Raw genomic sequence first — 12,817 nt, forward strand, 5'->3', positions numbered from 1 at the left:
CATTTAGATAAAAACGGCAAGTAAATAAGAGTACTGGTAACATGTGGATGTGGTAAAAGTTGTTCAATTGGAGAAACACCATGGATGTAAAAGGAGCCCAGGGAGGAATGTAAGGGTGTGACAACACGAGAATGTTACTCTCTGTAAAACCACTTCGACAAGCCCACAACCTCACGCGTTGTACATCCCCTTGTTCCCCTTCTCGGCCTCAGTTTCTCCATCTGCAAGAGGGTGGGTGTGTGGGTCGGTGGGAGAGCGACCTCACATTCGCCCAGTTCCGCTAGGCCGCAGGCCCGTTGCCCCTGGCAACCACAGGAGTTCACGCAGCGGTTCCCGCCATCCCCGCCGCGTTCGGCCTCCCGCTCCTCCCGGACTGCCCCACTCCTCACCACTGCTCCACTTTATCTCTCCACGTCAACACGGCCCTCATTGCGGTTTCCCTCACGCCTCGAGCCCCTCCTCCCCGCCTCAGCAACAGGACCCTCTCCGCCAGCCACTTTGGCTACCTCCGCTACCCCGGCAACGCACATGCGCAGTAAGCTGCGCCCCGCAGAGTTATGAGTGCGCATGTCTAAAAATGGGCTCAAGACAAGGAACAAAAGCCAAGCTGGAACTGGACCCTAGTAGGGTTCTGGGCAGCTGAGGCGTGCACGATTGGTTCGAAGGAGTAGGGGGCGGTGCGTCTTCCTCGACAAAGGAGTTGATTGGCTGAGCCGTGGAAATATCTGTGGCAGAGTGGGCGGTCAGAAAGAGGCTGTGGAGTGTGACATGTTTTTACTTCTCTCACCTTTCGCTTTCTGCCCAGCGCCGTGAGCGGACGAAATTTTCAAATCTTAATCTGCTTCGCACCCAGAACGTCGCACCCTTTCGGCCTGTTGGTGCAACCGGAGCCCGCTTGAGGGGCACGACTGGAATGGAGAGTCAGAGCGTGGAGGACGGTGGACCTGCCCCCTCCAGCACCTCCAATGAGCGCCTAGCCTCAGACCCGTCGTGTGACCTCTGGCAAGTTACTATCCCTTTTCGGGCCGCAGTTTCACCACCTGTAAAATGGGAGCGGGTTAACAGAAGTGGGTGGGCCTTTCTAACCTATGGTCGACAGAGACCTTGAGGCCTGAAGGTTAGTAACTAGGAGTTCAGGCTGGAGCTCAGTGATATTACGGTGGAGTCAGCCATAGGTGCTCCTGACTTTCTTACCCAAAAGGACGAGGGAGCTGGGAGGAGCAGGGAGATGGTACAAGGAGAGGCCTACCTGGGTTGGAAGATCCTAGGAAGACCTTGGGGGGAGTTGTCATGTCAAGCAGCCGGCAGCGCCCCAAAAATGTGTCCTTTGAGAAGTAAGAGAAGAAGAAAGAAGAAAGATAAGCAACTTGCTCTTGGATCTACAGTTAGTAAATGACAGACCCGGTATTTGAACCCAGTATGTTGACCTTAAAGTTTGCACTTTTTCACCAGGTTTCAGTTTCCTTATCTATAAAATTGTGAACTATATAATTTCTCAAGATCCAACCAAGCTCCCCAAAATTACATAACCCCAAACTATGTCAGAAGACCTCAACTCTAATTTTAGTTAGTCACTATCTCTTGCTTAGTTTCCCTATTTGTAGAAAAGAAGTTAGGTTAGACACTTTTATAGACCCAGTCAAGTTTTGAAATGTGCGATTTAGTGATTAGGATATGCTCTACTGAAGTTTTTTCAATAATAGTACAGGGGGAAAAGTATTAGACCAAGATTTAGTAGACGTAGGTTCTGATATGAGCTCTGCAAGTAACTTAAACTTCCTGTCAATTTTATCAATTAGAGTAATCATCCAATCTACCTCACAGGGTATCTTGAGGATCAAAAATGAAAGATATTTGAAAATTCTGTGTCAGAAATTACCTTTTGGAGGGTTACAACATCTGATGAAAGTGATACTTTCCCCCAGAAAAGTGCACACATATTTGCCAAAAAGTTCATTTGGGTTTTTTTCCCCATAAGATGGCTGTAGTAGCACTTACTTGTCTTTAACTTCATTCAAAACAATTTTGTTAAATTGTATAGTGACAGCTGTCATAAAAGTGTGCATTTAAAAAAAAACATATCTCCCTGACTGGTGTGGCTCAGCGGATTGAGTGCCAGCCTGTGAACCAAATCATGGGTTCAATTCCCAGTCAGGGCACATCCCTGGGTTGTGGACCAGGTCCCGAGTAAAGGGTGCGGGAGAGGCAACTGTACCTTGATGCTTCTCTCCCTCTCTTTCTCCCTCCCATCACCTCTCTGAAAATAAATAAATAAAATCTTTTTTTAAAAAATCAACATTGGTATATATAACATTGGTGTAGCTGTTTTAATATTGAAGATGAAAGAAAATGTGCAACATTTTTGGCATATTGTGCTTTATTATTTCAAGAAAGGTAAAAACAACTGAAACACAAAAGTAGATTTGTGTAGTCTATGGAGAAAGTGCTATGACTGATGGAACATGTCAAAACTGGTTTGCAAAGTTTCATGCTGGAGATTTTCTTGGCTGGACAATGTTCCACTTTCAGGTAGACCAGCTGAGGTTGATAGTGATCAAATCAAGACATTGAGAACAGTCAGTGTTATACCATGCAGGAGATAGCTGACGTACTCAGAATATCCAAATCAATAAAGTTATTGGTGAAAATAAAAAAATGTGTCTTTTAGTCCTGGCTGGTGTGACTCAGTGGATTGAGTGCTGGCCGGCAAACCAAAGGGTCGCTGGTTCAATTCCCAGTCAGGGCACATGCCTGGGTTGTGGATCAGGTCCCTAGGAAGGGGCACAGGAGAGGCAATCACATTGATGTTTCTTTCCCTCTCTTTCTCCCTCCCTTCCTCCCTCTAAAAATAAATAAATTTTTAAAAAATGTGTCTTTTACAGGAAAAACCATATGGACTTTTTGGCCAACCCAATATATATATCATTTTTACCTCACTTATTTGGGGAAGAGGAGAGTGCCTCACTGACTCCTTTAAGCAGATCTGTTGCTCCCAGGGTAAAAGCTCAGCATTTTTTTGTGTGTGTTTTTTTTTTTAAATCCTCACCTAAGGATATATTTATTGATTTTAGAGAAAGGAAAGGAGAGAAAGAGAAACTACAATGGAGAGAGAAACATCAATCAATTACCTCTTGTACGCACCTTGACCAGAGATCCAATCCAGAACCTTTTGGTATATGGGATGATGCTTCTACCAACTGGGACTGGTTCATATTTTTTTAAAGTTATCCCAGTGTCACCAGAAGTTTTTATAATAGCCCTATTGAATGATTAATTTTTTTAAAAAAAGTTTTTAGCAACTAGCTTGAGTTTTTCATTATGTAGAGATTTCCAACCCTTTTTACCCCTTGCTGGAGGGCAGGAAGACATTTCCCTAGCATAAGATTGGTCCATACTGATTTTAATCTCTTCCGTAATCCAAATAGTCCATGTGGTTCCTGCTCTGTCATGGATAAAAATTGAATGAGCAGAGGAAAATCAATTTTAAATGAGCTAATAATCACTTGTACTTTTTTTTTTCAGCGAGAAAAATGTTCTGGGATCAGAAATAGTAGAAGATGAAAAACAAATGATGATAAAAAGCAGCAACGAGTATAATCCCCTGCTACAAGAACCCATTGCTTCTGCTCAGAGTGGTGCTGCAGAAATGACAGGAGACCACAAGTCTGTCCCATGTGGCTGGGAAAGAGTTGTGAAGCAGAGGTTATCTGGAAAAACAGCAGGAAAATATGATGTATATTTTATCAGGTGAGCATGCAAGGTGGTAAAGACAGTGCTGCCATATAATTTTGTCCTAACAGATAGTGGGAAAGTATAGCAGGTATCTTGACCTTTTTCTATTTTTACTATAAAACCATATGGATTCCATTCCTTCAGTGTCACTGGTTGATTTTATCGAGTGATTTAGGGACATTATACACGTTTTCTCCTACTGTGAATGATTAATGGTAAGGTTGCACTTAAGTTATATTTGTAAAATATTTTATAGTATCATATTCCTTCTTATAGAGGAAACTTATAAAAATACCATTTTATCACTATTTTAAATGACAAATATCTGTGGCAACATTTGGATATTAATAATTACAAATCTGGAATGTGGTCTCGATTCTTTTTAAGTCACTTGTATTTACTATCAGTAAGTTTTCTTTAAATATTATTTTCTAGCCCACAAGGACTGAAGTTCAGATCCAAAAGTTCACTTGCTAATTATCTTCACAAAAATGAAGAGACTTCTCTTAAGCCAGAAGATTTTGATTTTACTGTACTTTCTAAAAGGGGCACCAGATCAAGATATAAAGATTGCAGCATGGCAGGTCTGACATCACAATCGCAAAACAGAAGTAGCATTTCAAACTGGAACCTCAGGACAAGAAGCAGGTGGAAAAAAAATGTGTTTCCCCTGCCAAGTGGTAGTTTGGAATTGCAAGGTAGCAAAGAACTACCAAACTTTACTTCCATGCAGTTGCTTTTGAAAGAAGGTGAGGGTGTTAATGATGTTGACTCCAGAAAGGTTAGAAAGTCCAAAGGGAAGATGACTACTCTGAAAGAAATTCAAGTTAAGAAAACTAAAACAAGGCGCCGGAAGAGTCTTCCAGATTCTGTTCAAAGTAATAGAAAAAGAGAATATGCGTATAAGACAGATGATGAAAGTAAATCTGTTGCACAAGAAAGCCAGCATGATAGAACTTCCTGCATTTCTGATGCCAGAGCAAGCAACAAGATCCTCAATGTGACAAATGAAGAAAAGAGGCTTATAAAAGAAAAATCATTGAGTCCAGGATCAAATTTTAGTTTTGAAAAAACAACTTCTGGCATCATAAACAAATTTTGTTCAACCGAAGATGCAGAACCCAACAAGAAGTGTGAGGATACTTTTTTAGAATCTGAGGAAATAGCAAAAGTAGAAGTTGGTGAAAGGAAGGAACATTTGCATATTGACAATTTAAAATGTAGCTCTGAAATGGACAACAACTGCTCACAGACTGAGAAAGACTCTACTGTGAAAATATGTCAAGGTATTCATTGCATTAAAGTGCTATTAAACGTGATGAGTTTATACTCCTGATACTGTATTTTTATGTTGTAACTGGTTAAGATATCAGAGTAGAATGAAGAAATAGCAGATACATTCTATCAATTGATCCTAGTACTCTGTCTAACCTGTCTTCAGACCCTTTCCTATAGCAGAGGCAATCAGCTTGATGCTCCCAGCAAAGGAGAATTGTGCCATTAATGGCTGCTACCTTCTCTCCCTAGTGCAGCAGCTGGGACTCTCTTCAGCAGTGCTTTCCCTTCTTCCCATCTTCCTTCCAGCCAATAATCTTACAACTTGAGAGAAATGAAAAGGCTTCACTTGGAAAAGGTTTGGGGAAGGCTCCTTTTATACATAAACTGGTTGAGGATAGTCAGTGTTTTCTCTTTGTACCACTCCTGTTGCTTATTACAGGTGTGTGACTTCCAATTTAATTTTGCATATATCATAGTCATTTTTATCATCTACAATAATGTAATGTTTCTCAACTGCTTTAGAGCTCTAAATAATTCAAAACTACTCATATAGTTCATCTATTATTTGTAATATGCTCTTAATACAGAGTATAGAGCTGAGTACTTTTGCCTTTATAATACCTCAGTGAATAAGAGATTAAAAAGGAGACCTTTTGAGCAGCCTAGCATTTGTTATTCATTACGGCATTATGGTATAATGAATAACTCCTTTAAAGAACAATGGTAATTTTACCTAAATCCTGTGAGAGACAGCCTGGACAAATTGATGGAGCAAGGAGTTAGACTTGATTCCTGCTCTCAGACCCATTCATGATTTTCTGTCTCTGCTGTACCTGGACTATCTCCACCTTTAACAGAAGGTGGCCATATATACCTAGGACCTACATAAGAATTCTTCAAGTCTGTTCTTTGAAGACTTTGAGCTCCTTAAAGCCTTCAGGCTTATAAAGATTTATTGATAGTATAGCGGGCAAATTACATTTTAAAAACATTCTTTTGCAATCACGATGGAAGTTTATCCTGTACATAAAGTCTAGTTCTCAACATTAGATGAAGTACCTTTAGGTTAATACATGTTCAGTAGAATAGTAAAGATTTTCCCATTGGCTTAAGTAGAAATTACCCAATCTCTCAGTAATAAAGAAGGCTAGGTAGCCATTATTAATAGAAACCCACAGAAAAAAATCATCAAGTAGCTAGTAAGCACAGTTTCCATTGTTCTAACTTTTTTCTTTCTCTTAGGCTTTACCTACTTAAACTACTGTAGAATGGTAAAAAACAACAACAACAACAACAACTAATCTGGAGACTGGGATATGTGTCCCAGTCTCCAATCAGTACCACTCTCGTTCTCAGACGGTTGCTTAATTTCTAAGTCTCGGTTTCTTCATCTGTAAAAATGGAGATAATGCCCTTCACTAGTGCTGTTTATTTTATCAAGAATATTGTAAAATAAATTAAAAAGGTGGCTTTATGGTATACAAATGCAAGGTATTATTAACTGACATTCAAATTTAAAGGGTATGGCTGAAGAGGGCATTAAATATGATGGTTTTTGAAACTTGGGAAGCCTGATAATGCTGATCAAATAACTGAGCTTCCCTGTTCATCTCAGGTGTTCCAAGGTCAAAATCAGGATTTTATGAAGGTTCTGTTTTATCTATTCTTCCCCACCTCTACCCCCCTCCCTTTTTTGGGGGGGCAAGTAAAAATATTCACTGCAGAAATTTTGGAAAATAAAATTAAAGAAGAAAAGAAAAATTATCAGAAATAACCATTATACCATTTTGGTTCATTTAATTCTAATCTCTGTAAATATATATATATATATATTTTTTTTTTGTTTTGTTTTCAAAATTAAATTGGGGTCCTATGTAGAATATTGCTTTTTTTTTCACCTGAAAGTTAATATGTGAGAAAGTCTTTATGATACATTCTCAGAAATATTTCAATGACAGCATTATATAAATGTATCATAATTTAAAATATTCCATATTATTTCCAATTTTACAATACTGTGAACTCCTAACATAAGCCATAAAGAACTAGTAGACAAGGAACATCTATAAAGGACCCATGGACATGGACAACAGGATGGGGGTTGACCGCGGGAGCGAGAGTAGGTGGGGCAGAGGAGAGCAATGGGGGAACATTTGGGACAACTATAATAGAACAACAATAAAATTTAAAAAATAAAAAAGAAAGAAAACAGTGGTTAAAGCTCTGAACTCAGGAGCCAGACTACCTGGCTTTGAATTTCAGCTGTAATGCTTACTTAGCCTTGGCCAGGTTACTCGGCTTCTCTGTACCTCAATGTCCGTATATGTAGAGTGGAGATAAAAGAATGCCTTAGCTCATAGGTCATTCATAGGATTAAATTGGTTAATTTTTGTAAAGTGCCAGGTACATTCTTAAAGCTTTATAATAGTAGTTTATTACTTGCATCCCTGAATACTTCTTTAGGCTAAACCATAGATTCTATAAACAATGTTCACTCTTCCTTTTCAGAAGACACCATCCCACGGACACAAGTAGAGAAAAGGAAAACAAGCCTATATTTTTCCAGCAAGTATAACAAAGAAGGTATCCCTTTCCCAATCAGAAAATCAGATTTTAAATCTATTTCATATGTCCAACTCTAATTCATTGTGTTTGTTCAGTTCTTAGCCCCCCAAGACGCAAAGCCTTTAAGAAGTGGACACCTCCTCGGTCACCTTTTAATCTTGTCCAAGAAACACTTTTTCACGATCCATGGAAGCTCCTCATAGCAACTATATTTCTCAATCGGACCTCAGGTTTGTGGATTTTTCTTTTTAAGATTTTATTTTTAGAGAGGGGAAGGGAGAGAGAAAGGGAGAGAAAGAAACATCAATGCGTGGTTGCCTCCCGCACGCCCCCTAGTGGGGACCTGGCCCGCACCCCGGCAGGTGCCCTGGCTGATAATCAAACTGGCATCCAAACCACTGACCCACACCAGCCGGGGCAGGTTTTTGGACTATTTTAATCAGTGCCGTAGTAGAGGCAGTGTGATGACAAAGAACACTGAATTGATTGGGAAGCCTGTGTTCAAGTTTGATTTTGAGTCCGTGTGAACTCAGGTGAAGGTCTTCCCCTTTCACCGCTCAAACTCTTCACTCATCAGTTAGACTAGCCTTTGTAGCACTAAGGAGCAGATTTTCATTTATTTCTACTTCCAAATTAGTTTTGGTTCTCAATGAAAATCACTTATATAACATCCCTTAGTCATGCATAAAATCTTTTTTTTTTTTTTTTTTACTGAATGCTTTTTTTTTTTTAAAGATATTATTTATTTTTTAGAGTAGGGAAGGGAGGGAGAAAGAGAGGAAGAGAAACATCAATGTGTGGTTGCATCTCACATGCCCCCTGCTGGGGGCCTGGCCCACAACCCAGGCATGGGCCCCACACTGGGAATCAAACCAATGTTCCTTTGGTTCGCAGGCCAGCACTCAGTCCACTAAGCCACACCAGCTAGAGCTGAATGCTTTCTTTAATGTTATTGACACCTATTCTGTACGTTTTTATACTAGTTATCTGATAATATGATTATTTTAAAACTACTATAGGGGTAAACAAATGTAGGTTTACAGTTATAATACAAATAAATAATACAATAAATAGTAATACAAGAATTAAACTGTTCTGTGTACTTGTAACTGTAAATCTACATTTGCCCACCCCTGTTTTATGTTGAGCCAGGTTTTAGCATAATCTGAACTATTAACCAAATAGGTTTCTGGTGTTGGTTTTTCACTCTGGAAGTGGTTGTTAGTTTAGGTCATTACTTCTCATCAGTGGTTTAAAAAGGAAAAAATAAAAAAAGCGGCCTATAAGAGATTTGTAGTTGAGGAAGTACCTGAACCTAAATTAGCCTATGTGGAGGCTTGTAATCACATAGTTATCTTTGTATCACAGGTAAAATGGCAATCCCTGTGCTTTGGGAGTTTCTAGAGAAGTATCCTTCAGCTGAGGTAGCAAGAACTGCAGACTGGAGAGATGTGTCAGAACTTCTTAAACCTATTGGTCTCTACGAACTTCGAGCAAAAACCATTATCAAGTTCTCAGGTACTTTACCATATACCCAAAGGAAAAACATAAACTGTGCCTATTTAAGAAAGCCACACCTTAAACTTTTATGTCCATGGATGCTATGTTAATAGAAGTCATTCAGCTCAAGCACCAAAGGCATTTAAAAACAGTCCACTTGCCCCAAACCACAGTCTCCCATCGACCCAGGCAATAAACCTTTGCCCAGTGCTGGGTCCAGCTATCTAGGCATAATTAGAGGAAGAAGTCAGTGAAGAAGAAAGCCCTTAGGACAGTACCTCTTTGAGTTAGCCCAAAATAATAATGGTCAGGAAGTGGCAGGTGTTCAGACAGATAGATGCTTCAGGTTCTCAGAAAAAAGAGCAATCACAACTGGGGTTGTTAGGAGAGATTCTTTCCTGTCCTTTTCTGCTGTTCTCCCCTCCAGCCCCCCATCACCACACATTTGGAGAAAGTATATTCCTAGATGCTGGCCTAATATGTGAGCTGTTATATTCTCAGATGAATATCTGACAAAGCAGTGGAAATACCCGATTGAGCTTCATGGGATTGGCAAATACGGCAATGACTCCTACCGAATTTTCTGCGTCAATGAGTGGAAGCAGGTGAGCTCCACTTGCAGCCATATCATCTCCAGCACATTTTGTCTCTGAGACCGAATAAGTCCACTGTTATGGCTAAAACTGTTTCTTGGACATATTTGCTATTAAAATCGCAAACGATTTTATTCCAAACTGAAGGGGCAGTGGGGGGCATGCAGTTACTGGCAGCAGGGAGAGGATCTATAGATAGAAGTCCATAAAGTCTTCTTGGTGTGGCCTCTGACTGACCGCCAGAAGTTTGTCACTTGGCCCTGTTCCTGTCATTCCATTCATGTAATATCTCTAAGCCTGATGTGGTTTTCTTCCTGTCACAATCATACTAGTCTTCAAGAGGACACCACAGAAAAGTAGTGATCATTTGAGCTTGGAATGCTACTAGGGTTTTTCCTAGTAGTCTCAGACTATTTTTGTGGTAACTGGGTCCTACTTCAGCTGCCCATTCTATTGAGTTTGCCTAGTACACAGGCATCTAGGTGATGACCTGGCTGGTAGGCACTGCCAGGTAGCCTGCTACACCGTCCTCTTAGTCTGTGACCACCCTAAAGCACTTAGCTAGTAGGTCTGGCCCAGCCCAGCCCTTCTTCACCATTTATTGTGACCTGAGCAAACCATTTAATCCATTTTTCCTACTAGAAAGTGGCATATTAAGGCTTGTTCATGTTATGACTAAGTCATGCCCCAGGTTCTGGTAAAGATCAGTACTAAATTGAAAAATATAAACTATAAAGAATTATCTTAATGTAAGATACAATTTTAAATGTGATTTGTGAATCCCATAAGGTTATAATTTCCATGTATATTATCGTGATGTATGTTCTCCCACCATATATTTAAAAAGCACATTTTAAAAATGTATTTCTAACTAACTTACATAAGGCCTCTGTCTCCCTAATTTCTTCCAGGTGCACCCTGAAGACCATAAGTTAAATAAATATCATGACTGGCTTTGGGAAAATCACGAAAAATTAAGTCTACCTTAAAATTCTGTGACATTTTCAAACTCGTTTTTTATACATCACTTTGATTCTTCAGAGCTTCATTAAGCAAACCACCTTTCCAGGTGTATAAATTTTAATCAGCCCAACTAGAAACTAATTAATGTTTTCTTAATTTGTGTGCCATTGGTAGATCTTTTCTACTGAACGTGCTATATATCATGTTTTGAGGTTTTTTTAAAAAATAAATTGTGATTTCACAACAATCGTAGAAATGTATATGACTTTTCCAATAATGAAATTTGATTTGAAGGTGAAAAAAAATTTTCTAAACTATGAATGATAGACACAAAGCAAATTTCTGTCAACCTTGCTTGAGGAAAGATTAGACTTTTTGTACTCTTTCCATAAAAATCATATTATACAATTGTTTATGAAGAAGCAATCAAAGAGTTTGCAGCTAAACATGTAAAAAGATAGCACAGTAGGTATTAGCTAATTTTAAAAATATGTTTACTTTAAAAAAGCTACATCTCAAAAATAAGATTCTTTTGTCATCATGTGTTGGCACATGTAAAAAAATAGCACAGTAGGTGTTAGGCAGCTAATTTTAAAAATATGTTTACTTTTAAAAAAAAAGCTAACATCTCAAAGAAAAATAAGATTCTTTTGTCATCATATGTTGGCTTTTAGGAATTAGAGATTTGACCCCAGCATTCAGTTGATAACCTAATATGAATATCTACTCCATATCAGAGTATTATTGGCTTTTAGCTCATGCATGTTACTTTGATCCCTTTGTGAAAACTCAAGCATTTACCCATCTCTCATCTTTCAGCTGGAGGACAGTACCTTTTCTAAGTTTTATGTCACCTTTAACACACATAATGTTATAGCTCAAATACTGAAACATTTGCCTTAGAAAGAACTTGCTAAACCAAAATAATCCTGTTAGGAAGTCTCAATGACCAGTCGCCATTTTAAGGTATAATTTGTAAATTAAATGTATTGAATAAGTGAAAAATAAATAAGTTGTTAAGGAAACTAACTTTCTTGTATGGTGGTGTGTGAATAGAATCAAAGTGCAGTGTGTTGCAGGGCTAATTGGTGGTTTCCATTTTAGTGAGCAAATTTGTTTTTAGAGAGGAACAGGATTTTGACCAGAGAACAGGGAAACATCTACTTTGTAATTTTTTTGTCACATTTTTCTTTAATAAACATCAAAGTAGCATTCACTAAGTGCAAAGCTCTGTGCTGGGGAGGGATACAAAGATGAAAAGGCCCTGTAGAGACCCTCACAGGGGGAGAGAACAGCACAGACAATAATTAAGGGGAGCAAAAGAGATAAGGTGTGGAGTCAAGGTGCCCCAAATACTGCAACTAAGAAAATAGGCATCTGAAACCCTGGACCACAGCTGGGGGTGGAGGGTAGGGCAAGCTCACCAAGCTTAGGGCATCGGGTGTGGCTGGGTGGCAGGGCCTGCTGTCAAATCCTCTCCCCCAGAGTCTCCATCAGGAGTGCCACAGCCAAGCCTGGCTTTTTCCCTTTGCTGCAGATGAGGTTGCCTGACCTCTGCCTGTTTCCTAGTCTCTTTAGAATGGGATAATGGTGCATATGATTATTAAGTTAATACCCCTAAGTGCTTAAGTGGAGCCTTACAAAAGTGCTACATGAATGTGGCCCATAGGGACGATCTGAGTGTCTACCTCAGGTTGTGGAGTCACAAAAATAATGCATTTCCATAAAGGTGGCACCTTACACAGAGTAAGAACTCAAGTGTTTTTCTTCTTAATTTAGACAAAATTCGTGACAAAATTCATATGATCATTGTTGAAGTGTACAATTAAAAAGGTTTTAATACATTCACAATGTTGCGCAACCATCATTAAATTCCAGAACATTTCCATCATCCTAGAAGGAAACCCTGTACCTGTTAGCAAACCCAGTGCCCCCCCCAACACCCCACCCCATCCACCCTCCCCCACCTCTGCCCCTGCCTCTGGTAACTACTAATCTGCTTTCTGTTTGTATAGATTTGCCTATGCTGGGCATTTTTTATAAATTGAATCATATTATATGTGGCCATATAGTGTGTGGCTTCTTAGCACCATGTCTTCAAGGTTCACTTATGTTGCAGCATGTATCAATACAGTGGAACTTCGGTTCTCAAACTTAATTTGTTCCAGAAAACTGCTTGAGAAATG

At 39.4% G+C, this 12,817-nt stretch overlaps 2 protein-coding genes across 2 annotated transcripts in view; one reads left to right on the forward strand and one right to left on the reverse strand.

The window, feature by feature from the left end:
* Positions 1-528, reverse strand: part of IFT122 (intraflagellar transport 122) — a 76,152-nt gene extending 75,624 nt beyond the window's left edge. The window contains exon 1 of the mRNA XM_054595683.1: positions 390-528. Coding sequence (XP_054451658.1) covers positions 390-430 — 41 coding nt within the window. The 5' untranslated portion in view covers positions 431-528. The remainder of the gene's footprint in view (positions 1-389) is intronic.
* Positions 529-723: 195 nt separating this feature from the next.
* On the forward strand, positions 724-11,647 carry MBD4 (methyl-CpG binding domain 4, DNA glycosylase). Its single transcript, XM_054595669.1, has 8 exons — positions 724-1,006; positions 3,527-3,747; positions 4,168-5,018; positions 7,519-7,593; positions 7,671-7,805; positions 8,944-9,093; positions 9,577-9,680; positions 10,580-11,647. Exons 1-8 carry the CDS (start codon positions 914-916, stop codon positions 10,655-10,657), a joined length of 1,707 nt encoding a protein of 568 aa, XP_054451644.1. The 5' UTR covers positions 724-913; the 3' UTR covers positions 10,658-11,647.
* Positions 11,648-12,817: the final 1,170 nt, after the last annotated feature.

The sequence above is a fragment of the Pteronotus mesoamericanus genome, unplaced genomic scaffold, assembly GCF_021234165.1.
Source record: "Pteronotus mesoamericanus isolate MK-2021 breed Mesoamerican mustached bat unplaced genomic scaffold, CSHL_Meso_final scaffold_54, whole genome shotgun sequence".
Classification (NCBI taxonomy): domain Eukaryota; kingdom Metazoa; phylum Chordata; class Mammalia; order Chiroptera; family Mormoopidae; genus Pteronotus; species Pteronotus mesoamericanus.

Bases quoted from the DNA above. Each gene is read 5' to 3' on its own strand.
- MBD4 (XM_054595669.1), top strand. From the start codon at position 914: ATGGAGAGTCAGAGCGTGGAGGACGGTGGACCTGCCCCCTCCAGCACC. The intron at 1,007-3,526 runs GTTACTATCCCT...TTTTTCAGCGAG, and splicing joins CGTCGTGTGACCTCTGGCAA to AAAAATGTTCTGGGATCAGA. The intron at 9,681-10,579 runs GTGAGCTCCACT...AATTTCTTCCAG, and splicing joins GCGTCAATGAGTGGAAGCAG to GTGCACCCTGAAGACCATAA.